Genomic DNA, 17616 nt, shown 5'->3' with positions numbered 1-17616 from the left:
CCCTCTCATCCTCTCTTTTTTTCCCCTCTCCATATCTGCCTCCTTCTCTCCTGTCCTCCCTCTTTCCCTCCCTTTCTTTCTTTCCCCTATGCAAGTACTCATTTAGCAGCTTAACAACCACCTACTATGTGTCATCGCTGCATTATGCACAGCGATTATCAAGATACATAAGATATGACCAATGCTGATATACTTTCATTGTCTTTGTTATAGCTTCCAACTGAACTCTAGTCTCTTTGCAGACACTGCTCTTTACCAGGTGTCTGTCATGTATCTGACACTTTCACGAAGCTTATTTTACTTACTTCCATCATCCACCCAGAGGTAGGTATTTCTACCATTCCTATAACACAGATGATTGAATTTAGACTCCGAAGGTTTAAATATCTAACCCAGGGGTACTTAGTTCCTACCAGGAGGAGTCAGGAATTTATTCTGATTTTTCCGACTCCAAGTTCAATGCATTTTCCACTATGCCTACATGTTGACCGTGAAGGACCGTGTCCATACTTTTATGGTTTCACCTTTTGCATACTGCACAGCACATGTAGTGTACACAATAAATACTCATATGGAATTGAGTCAGAATTGTATTTAAATTGTCTGCATGAATCATCCTTATATATACTAGTATTTGCCTGCACTGTTCAGAATTGTCACATGCACGTGCATTCTTCACATACAAGAAACTGGTAATTGTTTTACTGTATAAGTGTAGAGAGCAAAATGGATAGTCAGGAGCCGACCCTCTCCAGGAGGACAGAGATCAATAGATTAACGCTAATATGGGCTTGTATGTGTTTTGAAAATGTGCCTACCTTGATCGAAGCTGGTTACAGAGGACACGGAAAGGAAAAGTCCTCAGTGTCCACATGATGATTTTGATTGTCATAAAAAGATCAGATTGTTTTTTTAAATTTGAGAAATTAAAAAAATTCAGTGTAAATAGACTATCTAACAAATATGTATGTACCCATCCCCTAGAAATTAAAATTGTCATCCTTTTGTCATATTTAAGATTTTTAAAAATAAAGTTTTAAAAAGCATTATAAAGTTGAAATCTCTTTGTCTTCCATCCCCAATGCACGCCTTCCCCACACCATTCTGGTAGGCACCGTCAAAGGTCTGTTTTCCAATCCATTATTTATGCATTTACATGAACACGTATGTTTTCCTAAACAATTTATACTATTGCCTTATATGTTTATATGAAATATACATAATAGTGTCATACTGCTTGTATCATTTTGCAACTTGCTGCTTTTTAAAAATATTACTATGTTTTTGAGGTCTATGTTGAAATATGAAAATCTAGTCCATTCCTTTAATAGCTATATAGCATTTTGTTATATGAACAAAATAATTTCTTATGTCTTCTCTTTTTCCTGTTGACGGACACTAAGATTGTTATAAACTGTACTGCAATAGAAGTACTCACACGAGTTTCTAGTCCTCATACATGCACTCAGGTTCTTCTAAGGTGTTTACCTAGAAGTGGAATGGCTGGGTGGTATACTAGGGGCATTATTTAATTTTATCACATATTGAGAGATTACTCTCTGAAATGGTTGTACCAGTTTACAGTCTCACTGGCAATGCATGTAAGTACCTGCTTCTCTATGCCCCTTTCAAAGCTGGATATTGGCGGACTTAAACCTTTGCTAATCTGCTATATAGGCAAAGGTATCTTCTTATTTCAGTTTGTATTTCCCCAGTTTACTAGTGTCATTTAGTATCTTTTTATGTTTATTAGCTGTTCAGGTTTCTTCTTTTGAGAAGTGCCTGGTCATGTGCTTTGCTAACTTTTTTTTCCCATTAGGTGATTTGTGGAGTTTTTTTCTCATTAATTTTTAAGAGAAATCCATTCTGGATATGCATCACGTGACTGTTATTTGACCATTGCAGATATCTTTTTCTTTAACCATTGTCGAGTTCATTACCACATTTGGGGGGAGGGGGGTGAAGGGAACACAAGGCCAGTTCCAAATGAGTTAAAGGGCTTTATTCTTTTTTAATCCAATGCAAGATGATCTCTGCAATTAGATGATCAGCCATAAGTAGCTTTTGCAGATCCAAGCAAAAACTTCCCTACAAAGGTCTTCAAGGTGTTTCTCTAAATCTGGAGAGTAGCTCCCTCATAGCATCTTGGGAGTTAGATGGAGAAATTCTTTTAATAGGTGAGCAAAACAAGAGAAATGGACTTTCCTTTTACAAACCAGTAGCTGAGCAGCTTCTCCACTTCTCCCAACAGCCTCAAAGTAATTTGAAAGTAATTTCTGTAAGTGCAATTTATTATTTATTCATCATTGTTTAGGCATATGATTTAAAAATTTAACTTCTACTGCGTGGAGTCATTCTACTTTCTCCCCTTACGGAGGGCAGGTTTCAATTATGTAATTATGGTTAAAGAGGACTGAAGAGTTCTTATTCTTATGCCTTCATCCTGATTGGATAGTGGTTTGCAATGACTTGTTGAGAGCTGTGGAAACACAAATATGAGGCAAAAAGCTTGGATATCTATATAAATATTTACAAACATACTTAGGCTATAGCTGTGAGGTGAGGGCTTGTGTTTATCATTTTGTGATGGTTATATCTTCAACATTCCGTTCAGTTGATAATCCTAGTTACTGGGCATGTGCTGACCTTTCCCAATCCACCACTACTTACTGAATCTCAATTCTATGTTAGACACTTTGTATTCCAAGCACTTCATGTAATCAAAGTGACCAAGATAGACAAAGCCCCCACGCTCACGAAGCTTACATTCTAGTGGCAGAGAGAGATAGTGACAAGAAAAATGATGCAGTGAAATGAGAATTGTGGTGTGGGATGGGTGTGGTCTGAGAAGCCTCCTGAGGAGGGGTCATAGTGATTATCAGCAACATTTACTAGATAGCGAGTGATAGAGACAGATTGAAATATATAAAACTATAGTTGTCAGGACTCTAAAACAATTACTTCCAATTCAGCAGGTAAGTGCTTTCTCTTTACTTGCTTATTTGGGGCAGTTTATGAGTCTTGAAAAATAAGTGACTAAAGCATTGATTGTAGATGATAAGAAGGAGTTCATGAATTTGTAAAATATGTTCCATTTTCTTTGGGGGAATAGTTTACACATGAGAGAATGACTGGCTCCTACAGCTTGGTGGTGGGCTTTGGCTGGACTGTTACTTGCCTAAGTAGTTCCTGTATTTGTGACTCTGTCTCTCCTGCAGCCCATTCCAAGAAGATAAGTTTTTAAGTCCTATTAAATAGTCATATCCTGCAGGCAACTACAAACTATGGCTCGAGATGATTTAACAAAAAATTATTGAAAACATTTTAAGTGCATCACTGAGTTGTTCAGGGGGAGAAACTGCCGTTTGCACAAACAAAACATTCAGACAATGAAGGTCTTCTAGATATTGATTTAATGCAGATTTCCTTGTTTCATTTATTTTGAAAAATCAATTTCAAGTTCTTAACAGCATCTAGTAGGTGTTCTTTGAGTCTTGTCCCCTTGTCCACTTAACGCCTGCCTAAAAGAGAAAGAAAATCATGTTGTTTGGTGGTTTTGTTTTGTTTTCTTAGCCAAGTACTTAAATCACGAATGTTTCTTAAGTACCCTTTGATGGGTTTCATTGTTTGTTTATTTTGCTTTAGTCTGTGCAGAAACTTTCAAATTTCCTTCTATAACAAACTCTCTTCAGAGCCGTCGTCTGACCTGGCTGATGGAGACTTTGCAGCCAGATTGATTTCTGCACAGGCTACAACTGCCACACACAAAACTTAACGGCCCCTTTGAAGAACCAATTTTTAAGCTAAAAGAACGAACGAAAGTGTTCGCTCATCTTTCGAAAAATATGCGTTTGGTGTGTTCGCCACCATTCATTGGATTTTCAGTAATGAATACAGAATGTGACATCGGTTTTTCACATACGAAGGTTTTGTCTTAAATTTCTGGGACGTTATTTCTTCGTCTGACGTTTTGTTTTCCTGATTTATTCATCTTTAACATGCTACAGAAAACCTCCTCTCCTAGCTATTGTTCTCTCCCTTTTTAAGATGGCTTAGAAATTGAAACCTTGACTTTTGAAGGTTTTCTTAGGTTTATCCTCCCCACTCCTTCCCCGTTCATGATTCCCTTCTGTACACCCTTAGCCGAGGCCGCCAGCATCTGAGCTGAAAGAGCCTGTGGAGGGCGAGGAGAGGAGGGTGTCATGTTGGCGACAGGCTCCTGCTGGAGGCCCGCAAGCCCGCCGGGGTTAACCGGGGCGCCGGGGTCAGCACTCTCGAAGTTGGGGGCCTGGGCGGAGCCGAGTCGGAGCCGCGGCGACAACTCTACCAGAGCATGCCGCAGTCTTGCTCCCTCCACGGGGAAAGACTCGCCCAATCTGTCACGATCTCACGAAGAACTTGCTTTTCCCAAAGCCGTCTCCGCGACCAAGCGCGTTGCAGGACCGACGCAGGCGAAGCGGAGCTGGCGAGAGGAAAGGCCCAAGCCTGGGGCGAAGAAGGAATGAGGGGCCGGGAGCCGGGGGGATTTCCTCCTGCTCTTCCCCCTCCAACGGGAGCGGAAAATGTGATTTGCTGTGCATTCCAGGCGCGGTTCCCTGGGGTGACCTCTCCCAGCAGCCCTGGGCGGGGGGAGCAGACAAAGAGGCGAGGCAGGCGGAGAGAGGACCCCGCGGCGAGGCAGGAGGGGTGCGGGGGGCGGGGGCAGTACCGGGAAAGTGGGTGGATAGCGGGTCCCGCGGCGGCGGCGGCGCCTGGCCAATGGAGAGGCGCGGCCCCGGGCGCCGCGCTCTGCTGCCGGCATTTAAACGGGAGACTGCGCGATGCCCCGCACTCGGTGCGCCCTCCGCGGACCGGGCGACCCAGTGTGAGGCGAGAGCGTTACTCTCCGCCCGGCTAACCCCGCGCCGAGCCTCGCAGGCTCCGGCCGCGGCCGCACACCACGCCACGCGTCGAGAGCGCAGGTCCAGACGACCCGCCGCACTGACAGGTGAGCGCAGAGGCGCGGGTCAGAGGGGGTGTGTGTGTATGTGTTTGTGTGTGTGTGCGCGTGTGCGTGCGCGCGCTCGCGCAGAGGTTTGCAAAACGACTCCAGCGTTCCGCTCCTTGCAGACGCGCGACAGCACTGTGTGAGCGCAGGCCGAGGACCCGCGGTCCCCTGGGGCGAATCATGAAGAACCATCGCCGGGTCCTTCCTGCCAAGGTCGGGGCTGCCGCGATATCACCTTGCGCGGTCTGCAGGGAAAGACTGGGAAAGAGGATGTCAAGAACGATAGCTATAGCCCTGCATCCCATTTTTCCCTCCCGAAGCCCCGCTAAACGTGCTTCTGGTGCTTGAGGCAGCCGCGCCCGCAAGGCGAGGGCGCGCGGTCCCAGTCCCGTGAGCGCGGGAGCAGAAGGCTAGTGAGCGGAAGCAGTGGGGAGCAGCGGGGACCTGCATCTCTGCCGCGGACCGCGGAGCAAGTTATGCTGAGAGGGTCTCATGTGTTTGAGGTGGGGCGCTGGGGCTGGGGACGTCTGGGGGCTCCTGTTGGAGTGGCGTGAGTGATCCTGCCGCGGGCTGGAGGATCCGAAGAATCAGCGATTGGGCCCATTTGCCCATCCTCAAGGTGAGATGGAGGCTCTTGCAAGAGCGGAGGCGCGGGATCCGGCCGCAGTGGAAGACCGAGGTTCGGGCGATGGAACCGTCGGTCCCAGGCACGGAGTTCAGCGAGCCCTCGGTGCTCACACCACGCACACCGACGTCCTGGCCGCGCACTTGTGGGCGCTCGGCTCTCTGTTCTAGGCGTCTCCCGGTCCCACGGCCACCTCGGCTGAACCGCGGACCCCCAGGCGCCGGGCAGCGACAATTCGCCGGGTTCCACTTCCGCGGGTACCCCTTAGTTTGTGTACTAGGGATCCCTGCTTAGCGTCGCTGCGCCTGACTAACGATGGACCACGCGAGGCCGGTGGTGGGAGGCTGGTCTCAGGCTCCGAGGCTGTGGTCGTCCCTCGTCCTCGCTCGCCGCCTTGTTCACACCGCTGACCTCTGCAGCTTGCGGAGCGAGGCCAGAGGCGGAGGGACATCGGGCTGTCACCTCATCAGCCAGAGTTATTTGTAGACTTTAGGCTTGAGAATAGCGGGCGCACCACAGCTCTGGCTTCGCATTGTCTTCGGATCCCAGCTCCGCTTTGGGGACACCTAGCCTGGTGTTTCCCCGCACCGGGCTCCGGCGACCGTCCCCGGCGAAGTGGGGGTCAGTCAGAAGGTGACCAAGACTGCATTAAGCCCTTCCCGCGCTCCCGGAGATGGCCTGAAATGGGCTCCCCGGTCGAACCTGGCTGCCGCCTTCTCCTTCCCTGTCGACTCTGAACCCCGGCTCTTTTAGACAGAAAAATAGCCTCGAAGTTAGGGGTTAAAATCTCTTCTTAAAAATGGTACAAGGGCATAGGGGCGACCATCAGTATAGGTAATTGGATCTCCTGCTAGAAAGAGCAGATCCGAGCGGTGCGCGCGTCTGTTTATGTTCCCCTTCGAGGTGGTGCCAGGACACTACTTGATTAAAAGAATCTATTGTCTTAAGTGAATCACTAGGAACTTAAACTGTCCCGGGGCCCCAGAGTAGTTGTTTCCTCCTATCTGTGCACACAAGTTAAATAGCGGAGAAAAGGTTAAGATAACCCTCTTTCGAGAGTAAGGAGTCTTCTTTCACCCCAGAGCTTTCTAGCCCTTTTTCTTTCCTACCCTTCCCCCGACTTTTTTTTTTTTTTTTGGAAGAGGGGCATGGGGACTTGAAGGGATGAATTTTTCAAAGCAATGAGGGGAAGATATTAAGAAAACTACAGATTCTCACCTTCTCCTTGGCACACCGAAGTCTACAGCAGTAGATGATTTGAGTACTATCACTGGATAAATTACACTCTCCAATGGTTAGTTATTTAAGTGTTCTTTATAGTTGCTCTGTGTGTGTGTGTGTGTGTGTGTGTGTGTGTGTAACCTCAGGTGTTTGTAGGAATTAGTCTTTGTAAACTTCGTAATTTCACAGATTTCCTATTAAAAGTTCATTTTGAGTGAAACGATCTGTAGAAAATCCAAGTTGGCTAATAGTCTTTAGGTGAGTGATTACACAGGGAAGAATAGAAAGTTATTAAGTCCCCACATCTCTGAATGAGAGCCATATGCCTTGTCTTCTAACTGAAGCTCTCAGTCTTAATGTTTAAGTATTAAAAGTGATATAATGCCGAGAAATTTTATGCCAGAGACCCCTCTCCTAAGAAATGCTTGTCAGCGGCAAAGCTGTGGAGCATGTCCTAGAACAGAGAGTAAAGGACAAAAACCTTTTATGGAAAGGAAAGTGGGAGGAGGTAGGAGAAGTGTCTGTAGCATCTACTGAAAGACATAGATCTGGCAAGTGTTACCAGCCCATGTCGTACATCTGCAAGGAATTTTCTTCTTTTTAACATATGCTCTTAGAAATGCAAAATATAACAGTAATTACTGGGACAAGAGAAATTTTTTTCTTCACATGTGAACATGAAGGTACAAAATAGATAATTATTTAAATTATGATATTCTTTCAACTTTATTGCATTAGAAACAAGTCTGTGTGTCTTTTGTTAAATACTGTGCTGGGTGTTTGTCCATAGAATAATGGTTAAGGACATGTGTTTGGGGACAGGATAGCACTAGGCTCAAACCCTAACTCTTCTGCTTGGGCGCTGTGTGATCTTGGACAGATTTCTAACTTTTCTGAGTCTGGATTCCCTCATGTTGAAGGAAGACAATCATATCTACTTCATATTTTGTTGTGAAAAATAAATGATAAAATTTGATCAGAATTTAACATAATGCCAGGCATAGTAAAGGTTCAAAAATGTAGATAATTCTTGTTATTAGTTGTGGTATTAGGAGAGGCAGTATCGTAATACACCATCGAAATATTTTACAAGTGGTTCTGAAATTAAATCCCAAATTTCACATACACAGAGACTAACACACATCTTTCACTCCAAGACAGAACCTATAACTTGGCAGGCTGGCTGTCCATAGTGCTGCTCAGTGAACATTTAATAGTCATTACTTTCTAACTTGTTTCCTGTTGTTGATTGCAAGAATTGTATGCAATCGTTAATTTCACCAAAAAATCTTACAATGAACATGGAGTTCCTGAGATATTTAACTACCAGGTGGTCTCCTCCCTGCCCTATGCCATGTTGGGCCCCAGCCTATTTTAGCTTGAATGGTATTCAAAATTGGGAGATTGTGGTTAGGCTACTTGCAATCCGTTCAGGATGAGACTTTATGCTCTAATAGTTTGCCAACCATCAACTCTTATCTTCTCGGTGCAACTGAAAAAAATAAAATCAACCCAGTATAGTCTTAAGAAATTATTTATTTAAGTTTAAAAGTTGGCTACCTTTTTAAAAAGTAAAGATCAAAATAAAAATAACCTTTGCCGTTCTCAAAGATTTAGTTCTGAGAAAAAGGAGTAGATTATTTTAAAACCAAATCATTCTAAAGCATATTTTTTATGCTGGGAGAATAATTTGATGCTGTGCCTGTTGAATGTCTTTCTGAAACTTAATTCATCAGGAGGAATTGATCGGATGTTGAGGCACAGACATCTGGCTTGCTGACCATTGTCTCTTCACTGTAATTCCCACTCAGCACTCCATTTAACTGATTATAAGCAGGTTGGTTAGCTAAAATGAGAAATATGGCAAGAAGAGTGTGGAAAGGAGCTGGCCTAAACGTTCCCAAAGACATCAAGACCATTGCAAACTGGTCACACATAGCATTTTTATTTCTGATTCCCCAGAATTAGCTGATGTGTTCTTAGAGACTTGTGAAGATTAGAATAAATCACCCTGACCTGCACAGGGCTGAGGTAGCTAATTTGGTTTCTCTTGCGTGCAGATGTTTGCTCTTGATCACTAAGGAAAACTTGAAGGAAAGCGTCAGGTAGAGAAGGCCTTCTGTGAGAGCATCTCTGCCCTCTGAGTCGAGTGGATTGGAGGGGAGGACAGTGGTAAAGGGAGAAAAAAAGGTGGGGGGTGGGGTGGGTCTTGCTGCTGGGGAACAGTTGCAGAGAAAGCTCACCATGAAAATATGATCACATTACTTAGAGGAGACGTGCATTAAGGGGAAGTTGAGGCAGGATTTGAAAAGAACACAGTAAGGGAGAATCAAGGGAGGTCTTTGTGGGTGTCACGATGCACTCTGGATTCATGAGATGCAGCTTTAATTTAATGATGTGAGTGAGTCATATCATGAATGCAAATTATTAAAGCTTTTCCGCTCATGGTTGAACATGGGTGATAATTCATAGGAGCCTAAATCTGGATTAGCATTTGGATTGAGTTTTGATGATGGGGCACTCTGCTAGGTGTTAATGGGGAAAATAATTGTCCTCAGGGAATTTACATCTTCTTGACTCTCTCCATGTCTTTGATACTTACATAATGCAGATTATTTGGTGGCAATACAAATGGGATTTCAAGAGCAAAACAGTCCTGTTTCCTTCACTGAGTAATCAAGACAGTTTGGTGTGGGGGGAGGTTGGGCGACTGACCGCAATGACTTGACAGAGCCCTGGTTCCAGTACTAATTATAGTCCTCATCCCCCTCACTCTTACTCATGTGGAATATGCAGAGTCCCTAGGAGAACTGCTGTTCTCTGAAAACCTGAGGTCTCTTGTTGACTGAGATTCCTGAAGTCAATTTTTACTTTACTTCCAATTAAGTAATTAATTATTCAAAAATCTCACAATAAGCGCTGAAGATCTTTGAAGAGTTGGCTTTTTAAAAAAGAAAAACCATTTCGTAATTTCTCTACATCTAATAAATCTTATTTTGAGAAAAATTTATGGTTTTTTTTAATAAAAAAATACAAAACAACCTTTCAATCTAGACCCCTTTGGCTTATGGGGTACACATGTTCTCATTGGAATAGGAAGTCTGTCCAAACTAAGACTGAAAACCACATTTGACTAATTTTGGATTTACTTCTTTATTATTGGTTTCTGCCATAGAGAATATAATGGCTTCAATTAGAATTTAAAACCCGCAGCATTCTGCATGAGACTGGGTAAAAATTAGTGGGTTTTTGGAGTTTTTCTAGAAAAAGGAAGGCAAATATCAAGAAGCTCCCTGTACTATAAGGAGTTTGCTATACTGAGGGTCAGAACAAAAGGGTTGCTATTGGCTGTGCTGTCATTGGTATGTGGGAAGGCATTTTAAAATGCAAAGAATAGAAACTGTGCAAATCAATATGGTCTGTGACAGTCATTCATTTAAGAGCACCTACTGTGTGCCAGACAATGAGGATAAGGTGATGAGTAAGCCCTCATGACTCAGACTAGGTATTTATTTAATCACAGATGTGAAAATGCCAGGAAGGGAAAGCTGAGTGTAAAGGAGGTCCTAAGTTGGTCTGCAGAAAAAAAAAAATGCATTTTTGGACAGATGTTTGTGGGAGGGGATGGCCTTATTATGTGAACCTGTCATATGTAGTCAACATACATTCCCGGTCAATCTCAGATTGGCTCCTGTGTTATGGGCTCTGGGGGTCTTGCCCTAGGAGGGCTGAACTGTCCCGGAGGCCAGTTTCAGTAGGGATGGGGGAAGATCGTGGGTGTAGGCCTAGGGCTGTCTTATGTGCTCCTCTTTGAAATGGGCAGAGACTGCATTTTAGTTTAAACAAATAGCAGAAACTTGTGAAAGCTTCTCAAATTCACTATATATTTGCTTAGGAGATAACTTGTCATGGCTCAAGTTATCCTGGTCTCTGGAGAAAGTCAGCACTGTTTTATAACTGGACTTTTTTCATGAGTGATTTTTTTTTTTAAGACAAAACAAGGAAATTAATTTTTTTGTTGTTGAGGCAAAAAAGACTCTGTTTAAAGAACAGGGATGTTGTAACATAAACTGACAAAAGCCAGGGCATCTGCAGTCAGAGCAAAGAGCTAAATGTCACATTATCAGCTCCAAACTTGAATTTGCCCAACAATATTAGGTTAATGTTGGGAAGATGGTGCCATTTGAGGATATTTTAAATTTAATATTTAATTATCCTAATTTGAAACTATCCTTAGGGTTGCATGGTTTTTACTTACAGGGGCTGTCCCATAGAGAATGTAGATTCCACACTGCCTTTGTCTTTGAAAGGTAATTGCTCTTGTTAATAATACCTACTTGTACAGCTCCTTGGGGGGCCACAATAAGATTACTATTAAATTGCACTTCCCGGTTATCACGTGTAACACTGGTGTTCAGAAGAAAGCTGGGAAATAGGTGCTTCACAGCTGTGTCCTTAATTCAGAAAACCATGGTGGGGATGGGGTTAGGGGCAGGGGAAGCCTCAGAACTCAGGTCAGATTTGGTGTGATGGCCTGAGGAAGGAGGGTGCGCTCATGGAAAAGAAAATCCTTCCACATTTTAGTAAGTCCTTCTGTACTCCATGGCTACAAGTGCTACAGGCCTTGCTACTCAAAACTTGTTAGAGAGGAAGACCTAGTGAATGAGAATCTGCATTTTAACAATGTCCCCAGGTGAATGCCTGCACATTCGGGTCTGAGAAGTACTGTTCCTAATAGTCTGATGCTTCTCTCTTGCACTCTTATTTATAAAAACAGGCTTCTACTCCTCCTTCTCTGTCTGCCCTACCTTCCCTGAACTCCCTACCAAGAGTAGTAGTCCTTTTTTCTCTGATTTACATTCCTAACTTCATTTTTTTCTCTCTCCATTCTTATTTTATTGTTTTCTGTTTGTTTTTTGGACTGTTTTCCTTTTGCCTTTTCTCTTTTTTTTTTTGGTCATTGTTTATATGCCACTTCCCTTTCTGACCCATATCTAACTCCAGACCTGTCCACACTAATTCACTGTCATTAATATATTCAACATGTCTACGGCATTTATTCATGAGTTTGCACATACCTGTTCTCTTGTGCCCATTTTCTACCTTCTCAGTTTTATGTACACACGCATGTGAATGATGTATTTCACCATATAAAGTAAAAAAAATCTAGATCATAGTATAAAGAATGACATAATGAATATCTGTTCTCAGATTAAAAATAAGAAAAAGTTAGAAGTCTTTCTGAGTTATGAGATCTTTCTGGTAAAGTAATTCATTTGTCTGCAGTACTACTATATTGTTAGTTCTCAAATTGCTTTCACTTTTACATCAAATTTGATCCGAACAATCTATCTGGGGAGATGAGGTATTTGTAGCTTTGCTTAAGCGAAATTGTTTATTGAGAAGTAAGGTGATTTTCCTCAGGTCAGATAGCAAGTAGTTACCCCAGGATTTCAAATAAAAACTCAGTCTTGACTTTTTTGTCTAATGCTCTTTCTGTGAAGTATTCTCCCTCTGTCAAGTACTTTCTGGTCTCCACCAGTCCACCAGTCTCCTTCCAATGCCTGGTAACAGTGAGCATCTCACAAGCATCCAACCAACTGAACAAGGCACAACTCAGGAAGCACTCAGGCTAGTTGGGGAGAAAAGACTCAGCGACTTTCCTGGCAGCCCTCTAGGCAATGAGGCTGATTCATCTTTGCTATAAAACAAAATAGAAAATAACTTTCCCCAAAGATGTACAAGGTGATCCAGCATTGAAATAGTAGGAACTTACTAAATATTGTCAAATACCAGAATGAATACAGTTAAGTGACCATAATACAAAGTCAAATGTAGTTGGTGTCAAGCCAGGACCATGCCACGAAGACATGGGCCCTGGCTGAGTTCAAATCTTGGCTTATTTGCTGTTGTGACCCTGGGCAAGCGACCTCATAGCCTGATGGCTCGGGGGGTAATGAGAATGATAGTACTTAATTCATAGAGATATTGTGAGAAGTAAATGAAATATTTTACATAAAATGTTTAACAAGTGCCTGATAAAATGTTAGCTGCTACATGCAGTGCTTAACAATGGGATATAATAGGCGATTTTGTCATGGTGCGAACATCACAATGACACAAAACTAGATAGTCTAGCCTACTGCACACCTACACTGTATGGTATAGCATGTTACTGAACGGAACAACACGAGATTAAATCCTTGAAGCACAAGAGAAAATGGCTCAATCAAGAGATGTAATAACCATGACATGTATGAGGTTGCTTCCTGTGTAACACAGCATACTGTTTTATAGGAAACTTTCTCTTTCATAAATAGAAAGGGTGCACTCTAAAATAACAGTAAAGTATATGGTGTAGTAAATACATAAACCACTACCATAATTGTTTAATATAATTTTCAAGTACCATGTACTGTACATAATTGTATGTGCTACATTTTTATATGACTGGCAGCACAGCAGGTGGTTTGTTTACATCAGCATCACCACAAACACCTGAGTTATATGCTGGGCTCTGTCACAACAGCTACTGTGTCACTAGACAATAAGAATTTTTCAGCTCCATGGTAATCGTATGGGACCACTGTTGTTCATGCAGTCCGACATCAAACAAAAAGTTGTTGTGCAGCACGTGGCTGTGTTAATGTTTTGACTAATTAACTCTTCCGTATTTCATGTCTCCTCCTCTGTTTCCTTCCTTCAGCATGAGCCGCACTGCCTACGCTGTAGGAGCCCTGCTTCTCCTCTTGGGGACGCTGCTGCCAGCTGCTGAAGGGAAAAAGAAGGGGTCGCAGGGTGCCATTCCCCCGCCAGACAAGGCCCAGCATAATGACTCAGAGCAGACTCAGTCTCCCCAGCAGCCAGGATCCAGGAACCGGGGGCGGGGCCAAGGGCGTGGCACTGCCATGCCGGGGGAGGAGGTGCTGGTGCATGGTTTTTACTTACAGGGGCTGTCCCATAGAGAATGTAGATTCCACACTGCCTTTGTCTTTGAAAGGTAATTGCTCTCGTTAATAATACCTACTTGTACAGCTCCTTGGGGGGCCACAATAAGATTACTATTAAATTGCACTTCCCGGTTATCACGTGTAACACTGGTGTTCAGAAGAAAGCTGGGAAATAGGTGCTTCACAGCTGTGTCCTTAATTCAGAAAACCATGGTGGGGATGGGGTTAGGGGCAGGGGAAGCCTCAGAACTCAGGTCAGATTTGGTGTGATGGCCTGAGGAAGGAGGGTGCGCTCATGGAAAAGAAAATCCTTCCACATTTTAGTAAGTCCTTCTGTACTCCATGGCTACAAGTGCTACAGGCCTTGCTACTCAAAACTTGTTAGAGAGGAAGACCTAGTGAATGAGAATCTGCATTTTAACAATGTCCCCAGGTGAATGCCTGCACATTCGGGTCTGAGAAGTACTGTTCCTAATAGTCTGATGCTTCTCTCTTGCACTCTTATTTATAAAAACAGGCTTCTACTCCTCCTTCTCTGTCTGCCCTACCTTCCCTGAACTCCCTACCAAGAGTAGTAGTCCTTTTTTCTCTGATTTACATTCCTAACTTCATTTTTTTCTCTCTCCATTCTTATTTTATTGTTTTTTGTTTGTTTTTTGGACTGTTTTCCTTTTGCCTTTTCTTTTTTTTTTTTTGGTCATTGTTTATATGCCACTTCCTTTTCTGACCCATATCTAACTCCAGACCTGTCCACACTAATTCACTGTCATTAATATATTCAACATGTCTACGGCATTTATTCATGAGTTTGCACATACCTGTTCTCTTGTGCCCATTTTCTACCTTCTCAGTTTTATGTACACACACATGTGAATGATGTATTTCACCATATAAAGTAAAAAAAATCTAGATCATAGTATAAAGAATGACATAATGAATATCTGTTCTCAGAATAAAAATAAGAAAAAGAAGTCTTTCTGAGTTATGAGATCTTTCTGGTAAAGTAATTCATTTGTCTGCAGTACTACTATATTGTTAGTTCTCAAATTGCTTTCACTTTTACATCAAATTTGATCCGAACAATCTATCTGGGGAGATGAGGTATTTGTAGCTTTGCTTAAGCGAAATTGTTTATTGAGAAGTAAGGTGATTTTCCTCAGGTCAGATAGCAAGTAGTTACCCCAGGATTTCAAATAAAAACTCAGTCTTGACTTTTTTGTCTAATGCTCTTTCTGTGAAGTATTCTCCCTCTGTCAAGTACTTTCTGGTCTCCACCAGTCCACCAGTCTCCTTCCAATGCCTGGTAACAGTGAGCATCTCACAAGCATCCAACCAACTGAACAAGGCACAACTCAGGAAGCACTCAGGCTAGTTGGGGAGAAAAGACTCAGCGACTTTCCTGGCAGCCCTCTAGGCAATGAGGCTGATTCATCTTCGCTATAAAACAAAATAGAAAATAACTTTCCCCAAAGATGTACAAGGTGATCCAGCATTGAAATAGTAGGAACTTACTAAATATTGTCAAATACCAGAATGAATACAGTTAAGTGACCATAATACAAAGTCAAATGTAGTTGGTGTCAAGCCAGGACCATGCCACGAAGACATGGGCCCTGGCTGAGTTCAAATCTTGGCTTATTTGCTGTTGTGACCCTGGGCAAGCGACCTCATAGCCTGATGGCTCGGGGGGTAATGAGAATGATAGTACTTAATTCATAGAGATATTGTGAGAAGTAAATGAAATATTTTACATAAAATGTTTAACAAGTGCCTGATAAAATGTTAGCTGCTACATGCAGTGCTTAACAATGGGATATAATAGGCGATTTTGTCATGGTGCGAACATCACAATGACACAAAACTAGATAGTCTAGCCTACTGCACACCTACACTGTATGGTATAGCATGTTACTGAACAGAACAACACGAGATTAAATCCTTGAAGCACAAGAGAAAATGGCTCAATCAAGAGATGTAATAACCATGACATGTATGAGGTTGCTTCCTGTGTAACACAGCATACTGTTTTATAGGAAACTTTCTCTTTCATAAATAGAAAGGGTGCACTCTAAAATAACAGTAAAGTATATGGTGTAGTAAATACATAAACCACTACCATAATTGTTTAATATAATTTTCAAGTACCATGTACTGTACATAATTGTATGTGCTACATTTTTATATGACTGGCAGCACAGCAGGTGGTTTGTTTACATCGGCATCACCACAAACACCTGAGTTATATGCTGGGCTCTGTCACAACAGCTACTGTGTCACTAGACAATAAGAATTTTTCAGCTCCATGGTAATCGTATGGGACCACTGTTGTTCATGCAGTCCGACATCAAACAAAAAGTTGTTGTGCAGGACGTGGCTGTGTTAATGTTTTGACTAATTAACTCTTCCGTATTTCATGTCTCCTCCTCTGTTTCCTTCCTTCAGCATGAGCCGCACTGCCTACGCTGTAGGAGCCCTGCTTCTCCTCTTGGGGACGCTGCTGCCAGCTGCTGAAGGGAAAAAGAAGGGGTCGCAGGGTGCCATTCCCCCGCCAGACAAGGCCCAGCATAATGACTCAGAGCAGACTCAGTCTCCCCAGCAGCCAGGCTCCAGGAACCGGGGGCGGGGCCAAGGGCGTGGCACTGCCATGCCGGGGGAGGAGGTGCTGGAGTCCAGCCAGGAGGCCCTGCATGTGACCGAGCGCAAATACCTGAAGCGAGACTGGTGCAAAACCCAGCCCCTCAAGCAGACCATCCACGAGGAGGGCTGTAACAGCCGCACCATCATCAACCGATTCTGCTACGGCCAGTGCAACTCTTTCTACATCCCCAGGCACATCCGGAAGGAGGAAGGCTCCTTTCAGTCCTGCTCCTTCTGCAAGCCCAAGAAATTTACCACCATGATGGTCACACTCAACTGTCCCGAATTACAGCCACCCACCAAGAAGAAGAGAGTCACGCGAGTGAAGCAGTGTCGTTGCATCTCCATCGATTTGGATTAAGCCCGGACACCCTGCCTGTCCTAGGAACGCAGCCCCGGGCGGGCCCAGAGCCAGGCCTAGAGCCAGGCCTAGAACAGCTTGATTCTAACTTGGCTTAAACCTAGAGAGAGGCAAGAAGGACCACCTGCTGCCTCCTGACAGGCGTCTGCTAGTGTGTAGTTTGTGTGCATGAGTGTGCCTGGGTGCCTGTGGGTGCGTGCAGACACCAGAGGAAACACAGTCTCTGCTAGAGGGCACTTCCTGTTACCTAAATGAACCTGCTTCCAAAGGGAACGGCGCAGAAAGCCCACACCACCTGAGGCACATTCAAGCGGGGAGGGCTGTGGTCCGGTTTTGCCTTTGTCTTCCATGTGCCCTCCTGGGGACCAGAGTCTCCCTTCAGAATGAATGTTAACGAAAGAGGTGACTCTGAGGGCAAGAGACCTGTTTTAGTGCTGTCTTAGACGAGGGAAAGGTATTTCAACCTGTGCTTGCTTCCACCCTTCCTCCTCCTTTCCATGATCCATCCCTGCTTAGGATCTCAGTGACTATTTTAGTCTAATCCCCTATTTGCCAAGGGTTCTAAATTAACTCACTTGATCATGGATGTAAGTGTTTCCCAGTTTGAGAAGACCCTTCAGACTCGCAGGGAGGTTGGTAAGGGCACGGGCAAGAAGGATGGAGGAGTGAGAGAAGTGAGGGACCGAGTGTGAGAACCAGTTGGGCCCAGCAAAATTCAGTTGGGAAATGTGCAGAGTCCTGGAAGGCCAACCCCAAAACACAGTGAGACTCATGCTTCAGCAAGTTTTTCCTAATATTTAACCAGAACCCAAGCGAACGGAGGAGAAATGAAATT

At 43.6% G+C, this 17616-nt stretch overlaps 1 protein-coding gene across 2 annotated transcripts; it reads left to right on the top strand.

The window, feature by feature from the left end:
* Window positions 1-4829: 4829 nt before the first annotated feature.
* On the top strand, window positions 4830-17598 carry GREM1 (gremlin 1, DAN family BMP antagonist). Of its 2 annotated transcripts, none has more exons than XM_011354863.2 (2): window positions 4830-4987; window positions 16226-17598. In XM_011354863.2, exon 2 carries the CDS (start codon window positions 16227-16229, stop codon window positions 16779-16781), a length of 555 nt encoding a protein of 184 aa, XP_011353165.1. In that variant the 5' UTR covers window positions 4830-4987; window position 16226; the 3' UTR covers window positions 16782-17598. The 2 variants fall into 2 exon arrangements, with proteins under 2 accessions (XP_011353165.1, XP_023383465.1); XM_023527697.1 differs by lacking the exon at window positions 4830-4987 and having other exon boundaries at window positions 16227-16340; window positions 16464-17598.
* The last annotated feature ends 18 nt before the right edge of the window (window positions 17599-17616 follow it).

The sequence above is a fragment of the Pteropus vampyrus genome, unplaced genomic scaffold, assembly GCF_000151845.1.
Source record: "Pteropus vampyrus isolate Shadow unplaced genomic scaffold, Pvam_2.0 Scaffold19, whole genome shotgun sequence".
Classification (NCBI taxonomy): domain Eukaryota; kingdom Metazoa; phylum Chordata; class Mammalia; order Chiroptera; family Pteropodidae; genus Pteropus; species Pteropus vampyrus.
Note: the sequence above shows the minus strand (reverse complement) of the source record. Positions and strands in the feature narration are given on the sequence as shown.

What these genes read in the sequence shown, in the direction of transcription:
- GREM1 (XM_011354863.2), top strand. Translation starts at nt 16,227, where the DNA reads ATGAGCCGCACTGCCTACGCTGTAGGAGCCCTGCTTCTCCTCTTGGGG.